General features: G+C 37.4%; 3 protein-coding genes across 3 annotated transcripts; 1 reads left to right on the forward strand and 2 right to left on the reverse strand.

Annotated features, from left to right (window-relative positions):
* Positions 1-11,375: 11,375 nt before the first annotated feature.
* LOC103958088 (membrane-bound transcription factor site-2 protease homolog) lies at positions 11,376-15,584 on the reverse strand. The gene is given in 8 exon segments (XM_009370311.3): positions 11,376-11,916; positions 12,376-12,541; positions 13,651-13,974; positions 14,065-14,328; positions 14,330-14,515; positions 14,659-14,739; positions 14,825-14,972; positions 15,084-15,584. Coding segments are annotated over 7 exon segments (1,653 nt in total). The 5' UTR covers positions 15,575-15,584; the 3' UTR covers positions 11,376-11,916; positions 12,376-12,382.
* Positions 15,585-16,472: 888 nt separating this feature from the next.
* LOC103958087 (actin-related protein 2/3 complex subunit 2A) lies at positions 16,473-19,961 on the forward strand. Its single transcript, XM_009370309.3, has 10 exons — positions 16,473-16,637; positions 16,725-16,791; positions 16,870-17,077; positions 17,559-17,728; positions 17,858-17,935; positions 18,162-18,294; positions 18,366-18,457; positions 18,887-18,943; positions 19,492-19,563; positions 19,660-19,961. Exons 1-10 carry the CDS (start codon positions 16,576-16,578, stop codon positions 19,690-19,692), a joined length of 972 nt encoding a protein of 323 aa, XP_009368584.2. The 5' UTR covers positions 16,473-16,575; the 3' UTR covers positions 19,693-19,961.
* Positions 19,962-20,601: 640 nt separating this feature from the next.
* On the reverse strand, positions 20,602-23,742 carry LOC103958086 (receptor-like protein EIX2). The gene is made up of 2 exons (XM_048574215.1): positions 21,692-23,742; positions 20,602-21,587 (listed from the first exon to the last, which is right to left on the reverse strand). Exons 1-2 carry the CDS (start codon positions 23,740-23,742, stop codon positions 20,786-20,788), a joined length of 2,853 nt encoding a protein of 950 aa, XP_048430172.1. The 3' UTR covers positions 20,602-20,785.
* Between the last annotated feature and the right edge of the window lie 794 nt (positions 23,743-24,536).

Raw genomic sequence — 24,536 nt, forward strand, 5'->3', positions numbered from 1 at the left:
AGCCACCTCGTTGATGCGTGTCAATTGTACCAACGATCCGAACGGAATATATGACCAGTCATTAGATAATTTGTATCTTACAGACTTACAGTCGCAGAATATTCTATTGGGGGTCAAGGCTTTAATTAGTGGAAGATCGATAGAAACAAGAGAACACGACAAAAAGATCGATGTATAAGAGAATTAACATCCATTACGGTATTAACTGTGACATGTGGGCATTAGACAAAGATTTGGATCCTGCTGCCCGCAGGAGCACAAGACAAGTGTATCAAAACATAAATATTAAAAAATAATTTTCTTCTTGTTCCATAACCATTCCAAGATTTAAACGGGTCCCATAACCATGGTCATATCTTTTTTATAAGTTCCATTGAGAAAGATTATACGAGATTAACTCTTCGGGAAAAAAAAGTAAGAACTGTGGTCATATATAAAAATTTATTACAAGGTTTATGTGGCACACAGACTAAGTAATTAGGGTTCTGCTAACATGAAATAAAGTTACACCTTTTGCTGCGAGGTTCAATAACCATTCGGCTTTTAATGTGTCAAACACTAAGTAACCTAGGTAACACCTCATTTTCCTTTCGTCAGGGAAGCTAATGAAGTGACCTTGTCCAGCTAGAGAATCAAGGGCTGCTCGCCGACAGAGACTTGGAAAGGTAACTAACTAAAATAAAAGTAGTGTTGTTTAACCAAACTGAAAGTATTCCTAGGCCGACTGATTCTATGTCTCCAATAATGTTCCATCGAACTGAATATAGCGCCAATTTGTCAACCCAAAGTTGTGAACCCAATGATTTAGTGGAGTGGTTAGTGTTTTTCTTAGGACCTGAGAAATTTTCGTGTAGAGTTTCTTATAAAGCTTTTGTTTGTGTGTTGAGATGAGAATCCTTTTACGTTGCAAAACCACTTATTTATAATAGCCATATATTTGCTTGGTGTGGCTTGTAATAGGGTTGGGCATGGTCTGGGCCAGGCCCAAATTTGAAGGAACAGGACCTTACTCGTTTTAAAATGTAACGGGGCGGGGTGGGTCGGGTAGAGTGATTTTGAGTTTGAGAACTGAACCTAACCTGGTTCGAGGAGGGTCTGCGGGTAGAAGCAGATCTGAGATCAAAATTTGAGGGCTTTGACGAAGAATTAGCAGAAGAAGCAGACATTGGGGCCAATTTGCTAGAGGGCTTGAAGCCGAAATCAGAGGCCAGGAGACCTTTAAAGTCGTTCATGGTGATTAGAATTTCTGGGTCTCCTTCTTTCTCCTTCCTCCTCCTTGTGTTATTGGTTTTTGGTTGTACAAAAACAAATGAAAGGATCTCTGAATTCTCTCAAAGGGTAGGTGTGGAAATATATGAAAAGTTAAAGGGTAGAACATGTATCTGGGATTCAATGTGAGGTGAAAAAGATATGGTAAATTCGACGAAATCAAAATTGTAAAATCAAGAAGATGGGTGATGCGGGTGCCTGGGTTCTGAGATGTCGTCGAGGACTCGAGGAGGACAATCGAGATTGTTGGGCCATCGTGATGGTCGCTAGGGCCCAAACTCGCAATGGCGATGATGTCAGGGTGGTGGAGGAGATAACTGACGGAGAGTGATGAAGTGTGGGTGGAACCGTGAAGGGGAGGGGACAACGCGCGAGAGACGACGAGAGAGAATCGAGTTCGAGGACTCGAGTGATAGAGTCAAGGTCGAGGACGAGGAGACCTAGGGTAAAACTAACGGTTAAAATTGGATGGAGAGATGATCTCTTCAATCTCGTCCGTCCATTGTAATTACAAATGGGCATGTCCAGGGCCCCGTTTTTCTATACATCTGAAACCAGCCCACCCCTAAAATTTCATCGACCTGCCCCACCCCGCCCTGTTTCTCTTATTAAAAAATTAGAAACGGTCCGTACCCATTCCGAACCTTGATCCTATACCCGTTTGCCCACCCCTAGCCTGTATAGTCGAATTTCAATTCTAGCTCGTTGAAAACCATTGCAATATACTGACTCAATCTCTGCTAAAGTGACTTGAAGGTGCCGAATGACTGCGTGCTATATCCTTCAGTCGTCTACCCATGAGTTTTTTCAAGATAGGACAAAGCTTATCACTCCTCATATTCTTTGAGGTTGAAGCTTATCACTTTGTGTTGCTAATTTCAACATAGGACAAAGCCTGTCATGTTATCAGTACCACGTGCCAAAACTCCCAAATCAATTCCAACTGTACTGTTTGCTTCCTGTCTGCATTTGTCTTGCATAAGAAAATGTCAAAGATAATTACAAGATCATTTCAATAGTATAATATTATGATAAAAAAATACAAATATTATCTGTTAATAATAACGGAAAGGTATCTTAATATCTGAACAATCATCCAACGGCTTAAATCACGTAACTAAATAGTGCAAAAGCGGATCCAAAATAATACCTAAATTCTATATAAATAGAGAACAACTTATATGATACAGGGTACTCCATCAAAATGATTTTCTTTATCAATAAAATAAGATACGGAGTACGTAAACAAAAATATACACATGCTAGCTCTGCTTAAGCCATCTCTAGTCAAGGACTAGGTCATCTTTAGTCATGGAGGGCTAAACGTAGCCCATGACCATGTCTAGCCCTTGAAAATTTAATATTTTAAAGATTACTTTTAACGCTAATTTTATGATCTCTAATAACGGCAATATATTTTATTTTCCTTCGCATTTTATCACTTATTGGTTGGAGATTAATTTTATCAATTCTAGAACTAAATGTGACCTGTAATGGAGATGACCTTACATACGTAAGGGTCTTCAAAACCACTACAATTAAGTCAAAAAGTTGAACATGCAACAAGAGTGAAGAGACAAACACACACACACACATCATCCTGCTTCTTTTTAATAGACAATGTAGAATAATTTTAATTAGAAAATAAATAAAATAGATTTAGTCATATCTTTCTGAGTAGATTCAATTTGTAGACTAAATTTTGTAAACTAAATGACATGGAAGTTGATGATTGGATTATTATTTGATCGTTGATAAACATGCTCATTTTTTATTGATAATACCTCATTTGGTTTGCTAATTTAGTCTATACATTTGATCTCCCTGGCATTACCCTATCTTTCTAGACTTGTTTTTTCTTTCTTTGTTTCTTCGAGAGGGTTGATGTGCTTTGTCAGCGACAACGCAGATTAAGGATAATTCAACGCTGATAACTGCATGCGCGTGCTTTGATTAACAAAATTATCGACATAATTAATCAATGCCGTGCTTGACTCTTCTTGATCAATTGAGTCTCATCAGTCTCACCGCGTTTAAGGAATCTAACTAACGTTAGTGTAAAATTAACTAATCAGAAGCGTAGAAAAACATGCAGATCAAAATTACCAACGGCTCATAAACAATTATTATACATCTACGGTATCAAAAACGACATATATGCATTTTAAAAGCTAAATTTTTTGAACTATTCAGAAAAAACTATATCGTACTAGTGCATAATCATATAATATCCAAAACCAAGTGATAGAGGGAATTGGACTTGGTAACAAACGTACCTAACCCTATCTATCGGTTGAAGATTTTATGCCTTGTGTAGGCAAAGCCATGTGGGTAGTGGTATTAGTGATACCCCATGTACCTTGTTTTGTTTCTAATTATTTTCCTGTCTCAATACTATCTCAGAATAGTGTGTGTGAAGGATCAATATCTGCGGCTATCCTCTTTTAATTTTCATCAAACACCGAATGCTGAGTGTTATAGTTTTATGTTGATACCAAATTAACTCCTAGGTTGAAAAGTGTTAGGAATTTGGCTTGTCATGTTAGTGTCTTATTTTGTTTAGGATTGTATTAAGAAAGCTAAGGTGCACAAATTCTTTTCCTAAAAAGCATTAGGAAAGAATTAAGTTTTCTTGTACAATTTAAATTTGGAATCCTCTAAGCTTAATTGGGATAGGAAAGTACTTTCCTATCTCATATAGAATAGGAAACCCAATCAAGCTATAGGCATGTAAACTGCACCTTATACCTATAAATAGGGTGCAGCAAGGCTGAAAACATAGAGAAAAAACAGAGACAGCCGATAGAGGAGAAATATTAGTAATAGGTTTTGCAAAAGTACTGTAACTTTATTGTTAATCAAAGAAACTATGGTTTCTCTATCCAGATAAATCACAACCACAACTGAACGTAAGCAAAAGTTATGCCGACCCAGTGTATATAAAACTTGTGTATTTCTAGTTATTCTATAATTTGCTAAATTTAACCTTTGCCGGATACATCAATAGAAAAATTCACTAGAAGAGAGCCAAAATTGTAACAAAAAGACCATTAAAAATACGTTGCAACATATTCAGGTAAACCATGCACAGAGACACATATTTGCCGTTTGTTATTGTCCATCAATGATTCAAATCCAGTTATTTAAAAATTATCAGATTACATATGTTGCGCTTGATAGAAGCCAAACTAGAAGAATAACTACGTATTCAACTAGGAAATCCAAAGAACCCACATGGAAAAGAACACTTGTTTTTTGTGAAGGGAAAAGAACACTTCAATGAGACAAATTGAGTTATATTATTCACTGATAGATGAGAAATGAGAAACTAAGAATACTAGACGATTCATGAGTATGCTACGTAAATGTGATCCATATATGGATCCTGGATAAATAAATGCATACATCAACTGAGAGATACAAATGTGTGTACTTTATTTAACACGAAAGATGAACCTAAGCTGAAACTCTTAAGATTTTATAGATTGGCCAAGGATCTATCACTAATTATATCAATATTGTCTAGAATTTACACATCTCTCGATGCAATAAGAAGTTAAACCATTTAATATAAGTTGTAATAGTTTATTCACCTACGCCTCCTCATGTAAGACCACTATTTAGTGAGCTAGACATGAAGCCAATTCCACATTAGTCATCTAAGGTAAACCCAGTAGTACGCTCCGATACCATATTGTTAAGATTCAAAGAGACAGGTCAAATGGTCCAACACAAATATTGTTTCCAGCTTAACCATCTACTTGCCTAACATGAATATGAAATTTATCCTAAAATGACTCGGTGTAATTAAAAATAAAACCATTTGTTTGTACATCGTAATTTATTTTGTCCAATTCTCGATGTGTAATTTCTAACAAAAACGATGAACTTGACTACAAATCATATACAGGCATTAAACCTAAGTAGATAAATGTACCAAAGCCTAAATGTGGAATGCATTAACCATGTGATAAATTCCCTATTAGTATTGTGTTTATTTACGAACATAATTTTCCTTTCTTAAACATTTTCATTTTAATCTTGAGTTCGATATTATTTCCTAATATCAAGTTGTGAATTATATACAATTTTTGTTTGTTTGTTTTGCAAGAAGCATTGTTCTTAGAAGAAAAAGCTCACATGAGTGCGTTTTTTTTCTTTGCAATATAAGTAGTAAAATTTCACTTGATGGCAGATAACTTGTTTCAGAATAAAGTTTAGTAAAAAAAAAAAAAAAAAAAGGAATATTTTGGATGCGGTCTCTAATCCTTAACATTCTTTGATTAAAACCTTAATAGTATTCAAAGTTTGATCAAGGTCCCTTTACTTTGTACACCTCATTATATTACTATTAATATTTATATTTTTATAGTTTTGACATTAATTGTTTGATATTTTATGAGATTTATAATTCTATAAATTTAAAATCCCTCTTTATAATACTATTAGAAACGGTTACAATAAAAAAATTCAAACATTTTGATTGAATAAATGGATAAAAATTATGTAAAAAATAAGAAATAATAAATGGCAAAAGAATGTATCCATACTGTTAAAAAAAATTGGTACATTTCACATTTAACAAAGTGGTACATTAATAAAGAAGAATGGGTACATTATAAATAAATTAGGGTACAGATAAAATATTGAAAATTATGAGTACAAATGAATTTTTAAAAATATAGGCGCTAAAAGAAATTAATACATGAGTACAAAATAAAACTAAAAAGAAAATACAACAAATTTTTAAAAAATGTTGCAAATTAAAAGTTATGATACAAAGTTTAGGCATAAAACATAAATATACCATATGTAATTTTTCTATCATTAATTAAATATACAATGTCACGTGACGGTATACACATGAGTACAAACACAAATAAAACTTAAAAAAATATGGGCACAAAAAGAAACTAATATATGGGTACAAATTAAAAATGAAAAGAAAATTGGTACAAATTAAAAAATATTTGCAAATTAAAAATAGGTACAAACTAAAAATAAAAATATATGATAAAAAATTTAGCCATAAACATAAATATACTAATTGTAACATTTTTAACACTAAAGGAATATATTTAAAAATAAAAATATTTTATTATTCAAATAATTAATGATGTTATTAATACCCAAGGACCTTGATCAAAAATTAAAAATGAATAGGATTTTAATTAATGGAGTAACAAAAAGAAGGATGTGAACCTAATTTTCCCAAAAAAACAAATTGTCATCTTGTTATATCTTGAGGTAAATGAAAGGGTTGTGATTTTCACACACCCTTAATGTCACATCCCGGCCCGGGACGGATCACTTCCCGGGCCCGCTCCACCACCGTAGCACGATATTGTCCGCTTTTGGCTTACCATTCCCTCACAGTTTTGTTTTTGGGAACTCACGAGCAACTTTCCAGTGAGTCACCCATCATGGGATTGCTCAAGCCCCCTTCTCGCTTAACTTCAGAGTTCCTACGGAACCCGAAGCCAGTGAGCTCCCAAAAGGCCTCGTGCTAGGTAGAGATGAGAATATACATATAAGGATCACTCCCCTGGGCGATGTGGGATGTCACAATCCACCCCCCTTAGGGGCCCGACGTCCTCGTAGGCACATACGCGACCAGGGTTAGGCTCTGATACCAAATTGTCACATCCCGGCTCGAGGCAGATCACTTCCCGAGCACGCTTCACCATTGTAGCACGATATTGTCCGCTTTGGGCTTACCATTCCCTCACAGTTTTGTTTTTGGGAACTCACGAGCAACTTCCCAGTGGGTCACCCATCATGGGATTGCTCTAGCCCCTTTCTCGCTTAACTTCGGAGTTCCTACGGAACTCGAAGCCAGTGAGCTCCCAAAAGGCCTCGTGCTAGGTAGGAATGGGAATATACATATAAGGATCACTCCCCTGGGCGATGTGGGATGTCACAATCCACCCCCCTTAGGGGCCCGACGTCCTCGTCGGCACACCACGACCAGGGTTAGGCTCTGATACCAAATGTCACATCCCGGACCGGGGCTGATCATTTCTCGGGCCCGCTCCACCACCGTAACACGATATTGTCCGCTTTGGGCTTACCATTCCTTCACAGTTCTGTTTTTGGGAACTCACGAGCAATTTCCTAGTGGGTCAGCCATCATGGAATTGCTCAAGCCCCCTTCTCGCTTAACTTCGGAGTTCCTACGGAACCCGAAGCCACTGAGCTCCCAAAAGGCCTCGTGCTAGGTAGAGATGAGAATATACATATAAGGATCACTCCCATGGGCGATGTGGGATGTTACAATTAACTACTTTTCCCACACCCCTCCATATTTTTTTAATACTCAATTTGTATCCTACTATTTAATCTTCCATATATACCCCTCCCTATTTAATCTTTCATTAATTACCATCAAAAAGTAGGAAGGGTATATATGGAAGATTAAATAGTAGAATACCAATTAAGTATTAAAAAATAGGAATGGGTGTGGAAAGAGTAGTTAAGGGTGTGTGAAAATCACAACCCAAATGAAATAATGATTTAAAAGGAAGATATATACATATATATACATGTATATTTGCACTGTATTTAGTATTTTATGTTGTCAACCTATTAATTTGTTAACATAATATGTTGAATGATAGTGCTATTCACACACCTATTTTTACCTTCTACACACCCTTGTTAACTATCTTCTTCAATTCATTTGATTCAATAGCCGAAAATTGAGAGGGGTGTGTGGGTAACACTAGTGTTCGATGGAAAAATAATAATATAATAAATGTTAAGTCCGGATAACTATCTAACTTTTAGGAGTAATTCTAAATTGGTCCTCACCTTTAAAAACATTCCAAATAACTACCTAAAGTTTTGAAAAATGGATGTCTATTAGGTTCACTTACGTTTAGTGATAACATAGATAAATATTAAACATGTTTAAACTCTCAAGTCATCTATAGAGATTTGAATCTCCAAATTGACGTCCTTTAACTACGTAAATTTATGGTTTAACTTGGCTAAAATGGGTTAATTTGGAGGATTAGAACTCCAAAAACGTCGATTAGTGAAAATCAACTTTTAATATTTGTCCTTCTCATCATTTAATGTTACTAACATCATCACTTACTGTTGGTAAAATTTCCAATAACCTACCAAATGACCAATTTTCAAAATGTTATCTGAAAATTACTTATATACATACTATAAAATTAGGTAGTTTTTTTTTATACTTAAAACGTATAATAAATATACATATTATAAAATTATTATAGTGAGTACTAACATGTTTGGTTCATGATATGATGAAAATTAAGGATCCAAAGTACGTGGCAGCTTGGAAGCGGAAAAATGATGATGAAGACCACATATATATGCCTTCCCCGTTTTCAAATCAATCAAGTAGTTACTTGGGGAATCATGAAACCCTACTTTTAATTCGGGATTTTGAAACCAAAACAAAAGTGATATGATTCTTGTAATAACATAGAGGAACACATGGGGGAGAGAGAGATCTAGGGAAAGAGAGAGAGAGAGAGAGAGAGAGAGATCATATATTAGAACTGTTCCAGAAGGCAGGTATGAATGATGGTGATAGCGTACTACTGCTTGCATATCTCTATATATTTAGCTCCATATGAAGGACCATGTGAGTGCATGTTACATCTGCTACCTAGTCAAATGGGTAACATGCCGACAACGTACGTGGCAGTGATTCACCAAAGCCTTCTGATTCAATGATACTAGCTAGTCGTTTCATTGATATTGATATCATAACCTACATATTATGAGAGGAATTATATATAATAAGTGTCAATAATCACTTATTATCTGATAGTCGTTGAATTTTACTTAATTAAAATAATGTTGATAGTATCTAGTACTGAATACTAGATGACTAAAGATGTGTTTTTTAAGCGTCTAGATTTCTATTTCCGCATAAGAATGTAGTTGAAAATTTACTGTATTGATTAAGTCTAAAACCTTGATAAACACATATAAAAGAAATGTGATTAGGTAAAACAGAGGTAAGCACCTAACCGACAATGACCTTATACAAAATAATAAACACAGATTTGGTGTATGATAGTTGGGGCCTCTCCTCTCTCCAACATGTTGATTTATTGATACTCTGTGCGTAGGGCGGGCGAGAGACATTTGAGGGGAAAGGAAGTCAAATCTCAAAGACCCCATACAAATAATGGAAGGCTGTTGCATGTGATGGTTGGTGGGGAAGTTACGGTAGTTATGGAAGTTAAAGTGCCAGAACATGTCATGATAAAAGCAAACGCAATGCCTTCCCACCAACTTAATCCGGGCACGCAATTTTAAGGATGCTTGATATAAGCACGAAATTTCGAAACTTTGTCCATCTTTCCCATAATTAATGGCTCAATCATCGTTTGTCTGTAAATTTGACATACACAACTCGATTCATTACCTATTAACTTAAATCTTTCGAGATAACCAATTAGTTATCTCGTTCTATACATTTTTGTTAGTTTGTCAAGTTAAGCGACATTATCAGTTTAAGTCGTTTAACACCACAATGTGTTTAATTGTCTGGCAAAATTATAAGCCGTTATTTTCGGATTACATTAACTAAGATTACATGTCATCACTTGTCACCATTAGGGTTAATTGATTTAGTATTGTTGCGAAAAACCGCCAAGTTATTAACCTATAAAATAAGTTAAAAAGTAACTGATCATACAAAATTAAGATACGAATCAATTGTTAATTGATCTGAGGGGAGGTCTAGTAAGGAGCATGATTAAGTACTGGACCACAATACCTTTAAAAATTCATACCAATAGGTCCTCCTCGGATTCCATCCGGCTCTGTGTGAAATATGCACATATAAACTGATCGAAATATAAAAGTAATTGCAAAAAAAACTATAAAGTTGGCAGTTAAAGTTAGGTGGTTTTGTCAAATTTTAAATAATTATTGGGGTCGGAATGGAAACAGAAGGTTGAAGAAAGGAAATCTCCTTTGAGCCTATTGAAAGTCTAAAACCCCTTCACGTGTAAAGAGGGACAGATGAGTGCAGCAAATGTAAAAGCCTTATCCAGAATGCATGCCTATATTAATCAACTTGATGGTGACCCTTAAGATGTTTAGTGAGTAAATAGTCTTAGGTCCAATGGGGTGAAACCACTCAGCATCCTTACAATGAATCCACGTGCACTTTTTGTATTAGGGAGTAATTGTCCTCGTCGTTTTTCATTTCTACACCCTTCTTAATGTTGGTCCTTCGTTCTCTTTTGATTGTTCAACACAGTTGCTGGAAAAAAAAGGTGTACATGTGATGAACAAGAGATTTGTAAAAATCATTTTCCTTATTATATGGTTTGTTTCGATCATTTTTCAATTTTCCCTACTATTGGATTTGATTACAGAGTGTATTACTCGGTTTGATTAAATTAGAATATCGCTTCAATAAAGGAAAAAAATTAAAATTTCTCTCTCTTTTTCAGTAATTATTTTATGTTTTATTTTATCATTATCTTTTACAGTTGAAATCCAAGGTAGGTGGTGGTATCAACCCAGAATAGTGGCCTGCTGCTTTCATGCTTGATGACCAAATTTAGGCTTAACAACAAGAAGCACAACAATCTCTACTTCTGTCATGAATAATTAAATATTTATATGATTTGAATCATGAATAATTAAATATTTATATGATTTGAAAAACTTGACAACCTTCTTTATATCTTTCAAAAGGTTCATTGGATTCCCACATTTTGCAACCCCTACAGCTTTACAGCTTTTCCCACCATCTGCTTTTGCCTGGGTGGATCCATTGATGGGCTGAAAACCAATACCTCTTATCATTTTGTTGGGAGAAAGGCATGTTCTTTTGGGCCTTTTTCTTCTTCTTTATTTTACTTCCATTGGCTGAATAACGTCCTACTTAACAACTAACTCTTAGTCTAACGGTAATTATCTTCTCGTTCATGAAATTTCGATCAAATTGTGAATGTATCAACTAACTCTATCAATTTCGTTCAAAGGCTGTAAACCAAAAAAAAAACAAAAAAAATAAGGCCCTCGTTAAAGTCTGAATGCACAGCTGCATCCATAAAAGCAAAGCCATGCATCAAATGAAAACTTGGGCTCTGCCTCCAAATGCATCAGATAAAATTTGGGATTTTATTGGAAGCAACCAGAATGTACAAACAAGGTTCTTCATTATATTGTTCCAGAAAAATGAAAACCAGTAAGCTTAAATCGTTTTACGATCTATGTGTACAAATTGATCGTAAGCCACCAAAACTGAACTGGGTTGTTCCCAGATAAAATGACAAACGCACCAGCGTTTCTTCGTTCTATTGAGGATCCCACAGACGGTTGAACAAGTTAAATCCTCCGAGTAACCTTGATCTATCTTCTAGACTACATAACTTACGGATTTTATGGAACAAGTGCGGCTATCAGTTTTAGAGTGGAATACCAAGGCTAGCCGATGGTTTGATGCCCCCCCGCTCACTATTCATCAGGAAAGGCTCAGCTTCAGTAACTTGTTTCTCATAGCCTGCACAACCTTTCTAGGTAAAGTGTGAGGCATCAGAGAAAATGTGTTTTGCTCTCTATATCGATAATGCCATTGAAATGGACATGCAGCAACTTCAGGGATTTTGAGCTTCTCCGTGCTTTCTCTAAGGCCAAGGGTCACTGTATATGAATGAGAAACAAAAGTGAGAAATGGAAGGCACATACCCTAACAAGGATAGCCTTCCCGACATGTATTTCATTGTAAACAGACTACAAACAAGGCGAAGTTGATGCTCCAATTACATTGAAAGCTTAAGTAAACTTAGTATAAGTTGCCCCTGGTAATTAATATTCATAAGAATGCATATCACATCCACCCAGTCAAAATTCCACATCCATTAGAAATCCATTAGGTCAACTAGTTAGTGTACTGTGTAACTTTATCTTGTCAGCTTGTATCGTAACAAATGTAATTTTATAGTCCAGATTGAGTAACAAACTTTTGTCACATGATAGATAATGAATTACATTCATCCTGAAGCTCATATGTCACATAAACAACATTCTATAATATAAAACGAGCATATATAAAGCTACGTAGTAGTTTTCACATTAATAAAAAAATATCACACTGCTTACCTATGGCTTACAAAGTATACAAAGCGATCCTAAAGAAGGCTAGGACTGAAACGAGTGTTCCCATCAAAAGGCAAACTTGAAGAACTTTCCTTCTCTTCCTTTGGCACAGAAAAGCGAAGTGACAAAGAGTCGACTCTAAAATAGATTCTCCATCCAGAAAGTACACCTACAACATATAATTTTAGCAAAAAACACTTGATGACTGACGAAATAGCATGACTTGTATAGTTGTTTATGTACCGACCAGAGACAATGTAAGTGGTTCAGCTGAATAGACACTATGCCAACATTAATTCACTCCCAAATTGTACAAACTTAGGAGGTACTAAACTGAATGAACATGATAGCAATACTAAAGGCTAAAGCATCCCAAAACCTATCACGGGACAAGCAGAACTAAACTTTAGTCTTGAACTGGCTTGGTCATGCTAAGACCACAAAAAAAGACCTCAGCCTACAGGTGGCAAATCGACCCATTGGGTTGCTAAAGGGTACCCATTGAGACCCATTTAGTTTTGCCACCGCTACAGTCAGCCCATGGTCAGCTTGATGGATTCATCAGGGTAAAAGTTGGAGCAGGCTTATAACAACTGAGCTAGGCTTAGCCCAAGCTCATCGGGATGAATTTTGGCCTCAAGTATATGAACAACCTCAGCCAGATCATTCTCAAAGTAAGCTCAACTAACAGCATCTTAGGCTGCACAGAATAGGACCACCTTAACAGGAAGAATATGAGACCAAACTTGTTTCTCTTGGGGAATCTTTTAGGCTAAATTTACAATGTTATGGCCGACTAAGGGTGATAGGAAGGCCATTAATTTCATTAAAAAAAAAAGTCTATATTTGCATGGATCTGATGTGGCTAAAAGCATTATTAGATAAGCACGGGTATTGTGTTGTCTTCTCTCTGTTTGGAGAAGTCTGGGTTACACTTAGGTTCTATTGATGGTATCTTTGTATATCTTTTGGTGCTTATGGAGTGGAAGAAAGAGCAGGGCATTGATCAAATAGATCTCCATGCTCTTAGCAGCAAATAAGCCTACTGCTAGCCATGTGAGGTAATTTCACAGAGGAAATGTGGAATTTGAGGTCAATATCTACATGAATAAATACTATTGGTTCCTAGGCCTTACAAAACCTTCCTCAAATAATTTCTTTGCAAGCCAGACAGTATGCATGCATGGTCATTGAATTTTGATATCCATGGTCATGCAGGGTTCTGATCAGGCTTGAAAAATCTTAATAAGACAATAGTAAAATAAATAAATAACTTACGGGCAAACTGTTGAGAAGGGCAAGTGTTAGAGAGACTTGGAATGTGCATATCAAAATCCTCTCTAGTACATTTGGAAGATATGTAACCAAGGGAAATGCCCAGCGAGGTCGATATGCAGTTAACTGAACTGAGCGTGCCATGAAGATAATGTCCCCAACAAACACAAAAGTCCCGCCACAGTTAGATTCCATGCCTTCAGATGTTCTTGAATCCACAAAAGATTTTCTTTTAACTCGCAAGCATTCCAGAGAATAGGGCCTTGAATATGTGACCTCAACCCATACCAAGCCTGGAATTGGAATTGGACTTGAGCAGGACTCGTCCTATAGGCATCAACAAATTGAATTTATTTGCATTGAAACAAGTAACTGAATTCCTAAAATTGCATCTTTTGCAAACAACAAGATACCGACCTCTGAACATATGCAGTTGCTGCCATTTGTTATAATCACCGCCCATCCATCACCGCACTTATTAAGTTTGATCACATCCTTGGCATTCAAGCAGTGGGCTTTCTCAATTCTAATTGGATGATCATCACCTAACATGCTTGCATAAGCACAGGGAACAGTTGTAAATGCAGTAAGATCATTGGGACAAGAAGACTGGTTATCAGCTATGATAATCTGCTTGCTTTCTTCCATCATAGAATTAGGCACACAGTACCCCTTCCTTCCTATTGGCTGTCCCAAAGCCTGGGACATCTACGGAATGGTTTCTATCTCCAAGTGCCAATTGATTTATCAGAGATGTCATCTCCATCCATTCTTGGACATTATGGATAGGTACACCATCCACCGACACAATCACATCACCAGGTGACAAGTAACCGGACAAAGGCGACGTAGAAGGTACACCCAAAACCTATTTCCAGACAATCAAAAAATATAGAAACAAACAGGTGATCAAAATTGTATTCCTTTCAGACCATTTTGATATCGACATGGTCACAAAAACATAACATGAATTCATTATACAATTCAATACGCTAGTAGTCAGTGAAGTACCATGGGGCTGTCACCATGTACGTAAAACGGAAACAAGATGAAGGGCAGGAGTAGTAAGGCGAACCCACAAGCCGCACAACACTGCGAAATTCGAATACAAATCAGCATTCAATTCTGCAAACAAATTAACCCTTTCGATAAATAACCAAAACGCAAGTAAGCATACCACTGCATTGTGCCAAATTCCAGCACAATAAATCCGAAGAGCAGCAAAACAAGGCAACTGTTGCAGAGACTCCGAATCGAAAGCCACCAGAGCACCGGGAAACAGAAACGCAACGAACACAGCAACATACTCCATTTGCAGGCACTCACTGCTTGCAATCAAGCCTACGTTTCGCTTCAGAATAATCAAAAACAAAAACCCAAAAAGCACCAAATGCATAAAAGGTAAGGACTAAGAAAGAAACAGGACAAGGAGAGACCTTGCGGCCGCGAGAGCATGACCCAGTTCGTGGACAGCGACTGAAATCACGGTGGCGGTGATAACATAGGCTGCGTCGGCGATTGAGGTGCCGAAGGAGGAGAAAAATCTCGCTGCCAAGTCGACGAAGAAGCTTCCATGGAAGAGATTGAGAGCTCTGCCGAGCTCCCATATGAGGAGGAGGGAGGCGGAGAAGAGCAAGGTTAAACCGAATCCGACACCGACGGAGAACCAAGCCCTGAGAATCCGGCAATGGGTCTTGCCGAAATGGAAGAGGGGTTGGTTGAAAGCCCAGAATTTGAAGTCGCAGTAGCAGCAGGAGACGGTGGTCGAGGGAGGAGGAGGCGGCGGAGATGAGTTTGCGGGGGAGTGAAGGGGTAGAAGACTGCGATGAGTGTGAGGTTGAGATCTTGGTCTGAACCTTCTCACTCGCCTCCCTTCCATTGTTGTTCGGTTCCTTTCACCTCTCAAAGACCAAGCTTTTCCTCCCATTTGTAATTTGGTAAGATGTGTAATTTGGTCAACCTTATTTATTTACGGCCGTGAGATTAAATTGATGAAACAAAATTAACGATTAAAATTAAATATGATTGTGTAAAAAATTAAAAAGATGTGTAAAATTCGCTTTTTTTTTTTTTCTAATTTGGTGATTAAAATTCTAAAATTCACTCAATTTGCCCTAAACTCCTTTATTTTAGATGGGATGCTCTGCTAGTTTGTCCCTAAATTTTATAGGCATTTTCAACTTACCATTAACTAAGTTTTTGGAAAATTACATCATTTTCTCAAATCAGAAATTTAAAGTTTTTTAAATTAAAAGAGTGGAGGTTTTGACATTGAGAAGAGGTGATATCACTAGACAAGTAACTAATTGGTGAAAATTTCACAATTTAATTCATTATAAGATCTATTACTAAACGGCAAAATCATAGATAATCACATGTTGAAAATTGAAATGTCACAATTTTATGTAAAATAACAAGCGTTTTGTTCTCATAAATGCTTGAATTCTATATATCTGATTTAATTTAGTAGAAATTATTGTAAATTCATAACAGAATTATTGAAAGCAATGTGTTTGAAATAATGTTTGACAAGAATGTCTAAAAGAAAGAAAATGTTTGACAGAATGTCCCATGGACATATGAAGCCAAGAGCAACTGCACAAAGTGGCATAACGATAAGAAGAGAGGGTTGGAATTTCGAATATAGGAAAGAATTAGGGTACCATTCCGGCATCCAAATTCCAAAAGGACCAAATAGCAAAAAAAGAGAGGTAAAAGTTGAAGGAAAAAAAAAGGTAAAAGCCAAAGACTTTGACGTTGTTGGAACTGCAGACTCCCTGAGCGACACGCCATGTCAAATTCTCAAGTGCAGATCCATCTCGGCCATTTCTGCATTTTCTGAGCTCTCTATCCCGACGCACAGATACTGAGAGCAGAGGCCACAGACGCCACAAAAACCCTCAAATCTTCAAACCCAATTCAGTCCCAATGATTCTGTTGCAGTCCCACTCAAGATTTCTCCTCGACACCTTGCTCAATCGCCTCCAAAAGTTCGTTTCTTTTCCCAATTCAACGGTCCTATTTCTTCTTTTTCTTCTTCCTCATTGTCACCCTCTCATTTTTGAATGGTTTTGCAGCATCGAGAAGGCGGTGGAGGCGGACTACCACTGGGCCGAGTTCGACGACGTTCGCTACCACATTCAGGTGATAACCCAGAATTCAATTTCGGATTTTGAACAGTTTTGGTTGGACGGGTTGTGTAATGGCATTGATTTTATGCAGGTGACGATGAAGAACCCACATATATTGTTGCTTTCGGTATCGCTACCGACTCCGCCTCCGGAAACTGTGTTCGTGGGCGGCCTTCCCTCCGGAGCTATAGAGGCTATAAAGGCTGCATATGGCTCGGTGGTTCAAATTCTTGACCCCCCAAGAGATGGGTTTAATCTTACCTTGAAGCTCAATCTCAACAAACTTCCTCCAGATGAAGGTTCAACGAATTCCTTTTCTAAGGTCATTATAAAGCTTGCCATTGCCATGGATATATGTTTTCAAAACATTTATGAGAACTTGTTAAAGCCAGTCAAGGCAATGAATAATAGTGGTCGGGGTGTTTTTTCTAGTTGCTAATATTCTTTTCGAAGTTTTTGTGTTTTAGTATGCATTTAGCTTGTTAGACAAGATTGGCTTGTTTCCAGATAACTTTAGCTTCTTGGACTTGCTTGGTTCATCGGTATAAAACCCTTATTGGACTGCTTGGTCCATTGGTGTAAAACCGAACATTGTCTCGCTTTATTTGGGTTGCTTTAGATTCTATTCTACTAGATTATCCTCTTTCGGGCGTTCCTTTTTCTTATACATTCCAATTTTATATATTTATCTATTGATTTTTTTGGCTGACTTCCAAGTTTTCCTTTTTTTTTTTTTTTTTTTTTTTTTTCACTTTGTTATGTGAATGCGATTTTGCGTAGAGTACAGACATGCTCTTTTGCTAAAGATTGCATCTGTAAGAGAAGTGGTGCTAGGTGCTCCATTGCGAGGCGTTCTGAAGAAGCTTGGTGCAAGGAATGTTGCATCCAATACTGATGGGCTTGTCGCTCTTTTGCACCGACCAAACGAGTCCTTTTTCCTTATTCCTCAGGTAAACTTGCATATTAAGGCTAACAAATTATCATTTTGCTCTTTGTTGCTTTTATGTTTTGCACTTTAGCTACGTAGAGGGACTGCGGTTGAAACCTTATTCTGATAAACCTTGCGATGTTTTTGGCAGGTAGACAAAGTGACTGTAGTGTTCCCTATGAGATTCAAGGACTCTATAGATATTGTTCTTGCAACTTCCTTCTTGCAGGTTTGATAAGTATATGATCTTAAATTGGAAATATGAATTTTTTACCCAGGAAGAGAATGTGAAGTCTATTAATTATATGTTGATGAAGTTAACAAGGTTTGCTAGATACCTTAGATAATGCTAGCTTGTTGAACTCTGCTACCTCCAAGCTATGCTGCCTTGGATCTATATACTCTTGTTTTTATGCGTTTTAATTGCTAAGTGTGATGGTTTTATTACCATTTAGGAATTTGTGGAAGCAAGACGTGCGGCTGGACTTAATAGCGCCCCTCCTTGTTTGTGGTCTCCTACCCCTCCTTTAGAACTAAAGGAAGCTCCCACTGAAGCACTGTCTGCGAATGCAGGATTTGTCACTTTTGGTAATGTCAGGGAAATGGGCAGTTTGTTTTTTATTTTTCATTTTAATGAAATGTATGGTGTACCAATGCAGTTATTTTCCCTCGTCACGTGGAAGGCAAGAAATTGGATCGAACAGTTTGGAGTCTATCAACTTTTCATGCTTATGTTAGTTACCATGTTAAGGTGACCTTTTTCCCCTAAACTTGTTACTTCCACCCTTTGTCCTCATCAACTCAACAAATTATGTCATACTACTTTCTATTGATAACTGGATATGATATGATCCGGAAATCGTATAAGTTAGTAGCTTATGTGCAGGAAGTAAGATTTTTTTCTTTGTTGTATATGTTTTTGCTTTGTCTAATTTACTCTTGTTTGCAGCCCATCGTTCAGTTTTCCTAAACTTCATTTATTAGTAATGTTGGACCAACTTTTTCATGCTATTAGTCTTTGTCCTGCACAACTTTTTTGTCTGTCCATCTCTGTCCGTCTATAACGTACTGACTATGATTCCTGCTTGGAAGCGTACTATGTCATCACTGATTAATATGTATCTATTTCTTCATTTGATATGTTTGATCTCAATCTCCTTTTGTGCATATTCTTTTGCAGTGTTCAGAGGGTTTTATGCATACAAGGATGAGACGTCGCGTGGAATCTTTGATTGAGGTAGTATTTTCTCTTTCCAGTATAGTTTAAGCTACAGTATCTCCATTTCTTCGGTTGCTTGATAATATCTTGAGTGGTTCTATATTAAAACCCCAACATTCTAAAATTTTTAAATTGATTTCACCCTGAGAAAAGAGATCTTGAATGAAAAATGGAAATTTTTTCCCCATCGTCCACCCTCGCCTTCTCCCTCCTCTCTCAGTACATGCACATGTTTTGTTAACTTGACCGATCAGTATTTTGTATCACAAGCAAAGAGATCGAACACAGCTATTCTTTTACTTGGGTTTGCAATGAATCCAATCTGAAATGAAATAGCACAAATGGAAACTCATAGCCTCAAAATGATGCGAAGACACGGAGCCAAATGTAGAGGATTGGTTTTTGGGACTGGAGAGACAAACTGTGTTGAGTCTGAGCTTAGTTTGCTTTCTGTAATACAGCATTTTACTTTAGTCTATTATAGTGCGGCAGATAAGTTCTCTACTGTTTTACCCGGTTGCATTGACAAATGTTTAAAATCTACATGTTTTTTTTTTTTCCCTCAGGCTCTTGATCGTGCTAAACCCGGCATGGAAGATGGAAAGAACGCTGCTCAAAGTAGATCCTTCAAACGGCTGGTTTGTAATCAATTTAATGCTTTTTCAAAAACCATAGTGATGAAATTGGCATACTCTTGCTGAAAGACGGATTTCTCTTAATGCGTTGCATTGTAGAGCCTGAAGGAAGCCAGGACCAATTCAAGCTAAAAAAGGCATGGTAACCAGATGGTAAAAGGGACATGCTCCTACCGGACCTCAAGAAAGAATGTCGTCAAACGAATTGCTCGAAGATATTAGAGAACCATTGTTGGTGCAAGCACAAGTGGTATTTGATTTCTCTTGAAGTGTAAAAGAGAAGAATATATACGTGCGCTTATGTACTTTATGAACAAATCGTTATTTTGTTAAATTGCAACATTGGATGGTCACACATATTATTATGCGATTGATAAGTACAAACTAGAATTTTTATTTAATTCCAGGTTAATACATAATTGTCTGTGGGAACATCTTTTGAAAGATAGAGTTCCTTTATTTGTATCATAGATTGCAAGTACAAAAAACACAAAGCAGAAAGTAAAAAACACTACATATGCATGGTACCGTCAAACTTAGAGAAAAAAAATCTTTTGGAAACGAGCCATTTTCAATGCAATTGCAGGTGTTATCTTATGTCCTCCACTGTGTCTTTAACATATGAAGACTAAGGTCGAGCGAGGATCAGAAGTTGACGAAGATTGCAAATGTTGGGAAATATGTCTACTAGAATAGCTGGACCATAACCATAGCATTTACAACATGAATACATTTCGAGTGTTCAATCGGTTGTATTATTTCATTTGGGTGTATTTGGGTGTAATAGGCCGTGTTCGTGACACACTATTAGGGAATACTGATTGTAAAATAGTCAATCATGGCCCACCCAAACGAAAGCCTACCAGAAGTATCATAAAATAGCCATTGTTACACTCGTCGTTTTCTTATTTGTTATTCACTAATAAGAAATACGAATTTTTCTATGGAATGATATGGGTAGCCGTGGAAGTCTTGGCCCACCAATTAGTATTTGGTGGAAAGGGTTTGGAAGAGAGAAGAGAGAGGCAATTGGCAATGCAATTGAGGATCATATGTTTTTTTAATACTAGCAATATTCCAGACTTATTCATCAAACATCCAGTGCAAGTACATTCGTAAATTCCAACACAAGGAAGAACAAAAAATAAAAATCACACAGTACATGTATTTTGTAGTTATTTAAAATTTTCGGAGTTCAAGAACAACATTCATATTTCTACTCTAATCAAAACTTCCTTTGAAAACGAGCCATTTGCACTGCAATTGCTAGCAGTACCTTATCTTTAATGGCATCGAACCATCCAAAATAAGCATACCTCCATGTCTTCTTGACAACTAATGTGCCACAGACACCCCAAAAACCTACGATAAATCCAAGTGCCATGCTAATGTAGAACCAAAACTTATCATTTCCATCTTCATGATCATTGTCTTTTGTAGGAGTGTGATCATCTCCGGGACACTTGGTTGAAAGAGGAACCCCACACAGCGACGGGTTACCCTCGTAAATGGATGGATCCGTGAGTGTCTGAAGCTGGCTGCCCAAAGGAATTCTACCAGTCAAGTTGTTATAAGACAAGTTCAAGTGAGACAAGAACGTCGGAAGTGAAATACTTTGAGGAATCTCTCCTGAAAGGTGGTTGATCGAAAGATCAAGAGCTTCGAGCAACTGCAAGTTCCCAATATTTGATGGAATGCTTCCTCTCAATTGGTTCATCGACAAGTTCAAGTTATGCAGTTGAGCGAGGCTGGATATTTCTTCAGGGATTTCACCCTCGAGGTTATTCGATGAAAGATCAATGCTTCTTACGAACATTATAGTCTGCGGCTGATAGTCGAGTTGTCTTACTTTCACCACTGATGTTTCTTGGTCATAATAAGCATACAAGTCATAAGCACTGAAATTTCCATGCGTCAGAGCACTCAGTTTATTCAAGCACTTAGGAATAGTCCCTGAAAAGTTGTTGTGTGCAAGGTCTAGGATATGAAGGTAGCCAAGATTGCACAACTGTTGGGGGACTTCTCCGCTGAAAAAATTGGACCGCAGTCGTAAGATCGATACCAGTGGCACTTTGATCCTATCCATGAAGGTATTTTTCCAGTGAATTTGTTATCTCCGAGATCAATATGCCTCAGAGAAGTGCAATTTTGCAAGGAAAGAGGAATTTCACCATCGAAGTTGTTGTTGTTCAGCTTCAACCCGAAAAGAGCGCCCGGGACACCAATCGAACTAGGAAGTTTGCCTGAGAGATTGTTGTGTGCAGCATCTATGACCAAGATCTCATGCAACTGACTCCATGTTTGAGGAAATTCTCCTGATAACTCATTGTTTCTCAGCGAAAGGACTAGCAAGTTTTGCATGTTGCAAATGGAGCTTGGAATAGTACCATTCAAGCGATTCTCCGCGAGATACAATGCCACCAGTTTTGGAAACCTTTCGTCCAAATTTGAAGGAATGTGCCCGAAAAATGAATTCATTTTAAGCTCAAGGCGGATCACGTGGTTACCAGACCAAAGTGGGAATGGCCCATCAATTCGATTGTTACTCACATCCAAAATTAGAGTATTCCGAAAATTCAATTCCAATGGAAGGTTTCCAGTGATTTGGTTGTAAGATAAATCCAAATATTCGACCTTGGAAGATAGTTTCAAGAACCAGTGCTTTGGTATAGAATCGGAGATCCCAGTACCCTTAAGTTTGACAAAGACTAGTTCAGTTTGAGATTGAAGCCATACCCCAAAGGCTGGACCTACTTTACAGTACCCAATGTTGAGTGTGTGAAGCATGAAAGGAGGTACCCAATTATAAGACACATTGAAACTGAGGTGAATAGGTAGAGTTGGGTATGGATCCACTCTGCCTAATGCAAAGTATTTCAATTTTGTGAGGTTCATGAAATGGGATTCAGTTAAAATGCTTACCCACGGGTTGAATGACAGATCGAGATGAACTAACTCAGGGAGTTGCCCTAAACTTTCAGGAATAGACCCATTCATAAGATTGTTGTAGAGGCTGAGATACTTCAAATTGCGTAGCATCCCCAAAGACGCCGGCAAATTGCTTTGCAGCATATTAGAAGACAAATCTAGCGACTCGAGTTTGCTATTGGGACAACTTGATAATCCGTCGAACAGCTCTTGAATCCCCCCATCAAATTTGTTGCCGGCAAGATTTAAGGTCTTTAGACTGCAAAGATTTTCAAGCATGGGAATTCGACCTTCAAGTTCATTGAAAGATAAATGAAGGTGTTCAAGTGATTTGAGGCTCTCAAGTTCAATGGGAAAGGGACCAATCAACGAGTTCCCACTTAAATCAAGTTTTGTGAGGCTACCAAGACTGAAAAACCAATCAGGAAATGGAAACTTCAAATCATTATACGACATATCAAGGACCAAAAGTGATTTGAGGCTAATGTTTTTGAGTGAGAGTGGAAGGCTTTCGATTTGGCATGATGGTAAGTGTAATTCAAGTAGGGAGGGAAGCATGTTAACATTATGTAGCCAACTTGTGTTGCTAAGGTCCAACCCTTCAAGGTTGAGGTATTTTAGGGAATAGAGACGAGAAAGCCAATTCAAGTTTTCGGAAGGTAGTTCAAGTAAGGAGTAGTCAGACTCTTCACTGAGGTCAAGATAGTTCAAATTTGACAAGTTACCAAGATGAGGTGGAATCTCTCCTCCAAATGAAGCTGAGGAGAGATTGAGATACCTCAAATTTTTTAGCTGGCCAAAGAATTCGGGAATGTGAATCCCTCGAAAATCATTCCGGCTTAGATCTAAGTAATTCAAATGCTTCAAGCTAAGCAAAGAAGGATTTATCTTACCACCCAACGATGAGTACTCCATCTCATCTTGCGCTGCATCAAAGACCGATAGTGTATATATGTATGGATTCTGGAGACTCATCTTTTCGACATGACCTGTGTTGTTGTTACACGAAATTCCTTTCCATTGGCAGCAATCGCGACCGACCCAAGAAGAAAGCCTGCCGGAATGATCAGTGAGATCTTCTTTGAAGGCGAGAAGCGCACGTCTCTCTTGGTCGATGCATTTGGCAGTTGGAAGTGCATCACCAAGACAGACTCTAGGAGTGTGTAGATATGAAGAGGCCAAAAGCAAAAGGAGCAAACAGTGGGCAATATTGAGGTGATAGGTGGGATTGCATAAATTTGCAAAGCTAGACATTGTCCTAAGAATCAAGTTTTCTTTGCTTTGTTTGGTGCAAAATGCAGATGGCTACTGAGCATAAGAACCGAGTTTTTATGGAGAGGTCGAAATTAGCCGCCGGATTTCAAGTGTTCAATCCACTTGCATGTTTGCCACTTGCTAGTCCACTGAATTTGACTAGATTAGCAAATAGGGATTAAAACAGATAAGAGTCGACCATGTAAAGTTTTGGCATCAAAGTCTTTGTTGGGTTGGTGGGTTTCTGAAAGAGAAACGAGTAACCATTTTTAATTAGCACTAATCAGGACTTATTGACTTAAAGTCTTGGTAAATGGCATATCACTAATAGTTAATCATAACTGAATCTTTGTAGTAAAAAATAATTATTATGTGTGGAAATTCAGGAATAAAGTCTAATTTAGTTTTGCTCATGGTGGATTGTCCTTGCAGTCGGATAATGTAGCCATTTTCAACTCACTATATCTCGGATTCAAACATTTCCCTCACACTTTTGTGTATTTCGCTTTTCAAGTTGGTCTTTCTGTGTGCATTTTCCTGTGTGCTTCTCATTCAATGAACTTACCTCTCCTTCCTCTGCCTTTTTCCCACTTTCTCTAGAGTACTGAATTTTTGGTGGGGGCATCTGCATTTTTTATATGTGAACACTTGTATTCTTGTTGGAAAATTTGTGCAAATTATCTAAACAGAAAAAAAGAAAGGAACTGCATGCCAGGCTGACATTTTTGGTGCGTTCTTTCAAGTTGGTCTGTGTGTGCATTTTCCAGTTCCACTCATCTTTCTGTTGAACTTTC

This window comes from the organism of the source record quoted next, unplaced genomic scaffold (assembly GCF_019419815.1).
Source record: "Pyrus x bretschneideri cultivar Hongxiangsu unplaced genomic scaffold, Pyrus_bretschneideri_v1 Contig7, whole genome shotgun sequence".
NCBI classification, from domain to species: domain Eukaryota; kingdom Viridiplantae; phylum Streptophyta; class Magnoliopsida; order Rosales; family Rosaceae; genus Pyrus; species Pyrus x bretschneideri.

Excerpts from the sequence above, each read along its gene's own strand:
- LOC103958086 (XM_048574215.1), bottom strand. The coding sequence starts at position 23,742 with ATGTCTAGCTTTGCAAATTTATGCAATCCCACCTATCACCTCAATATT. Across the intron at positions 21,588-21,691 it reads CAAAATTGCACTTCTCTGAG|CGGAGAAGTCCCCCAACAGT; the intron begins GCATATTGATCT and ends CAATTTTTTCAG.
- LOC103958087 (XM_009370309.3), top strand. The coding sequence starts at position 16,576 with ATGATTCTGTTGCAGTCCCACTCAAGATTTCTCCTCGACACCTTGCTC. Across the intron at positions 18,295-18,365 it reads TGCAGGATTTGTCACTTTTG|TTATTTTCCCTCGTCACGTG; the intron begins GTAATGTCAGGG and ends GTACCAATGCAG. Across the intron at positions 18,458-18,886 it reads ATGTTAGTTACCATGTTAAG|TGTTCAGAGGGTTTTATGCA; the intron begins GTGACCTTTTTC and ends ATTCTTTTGCAG.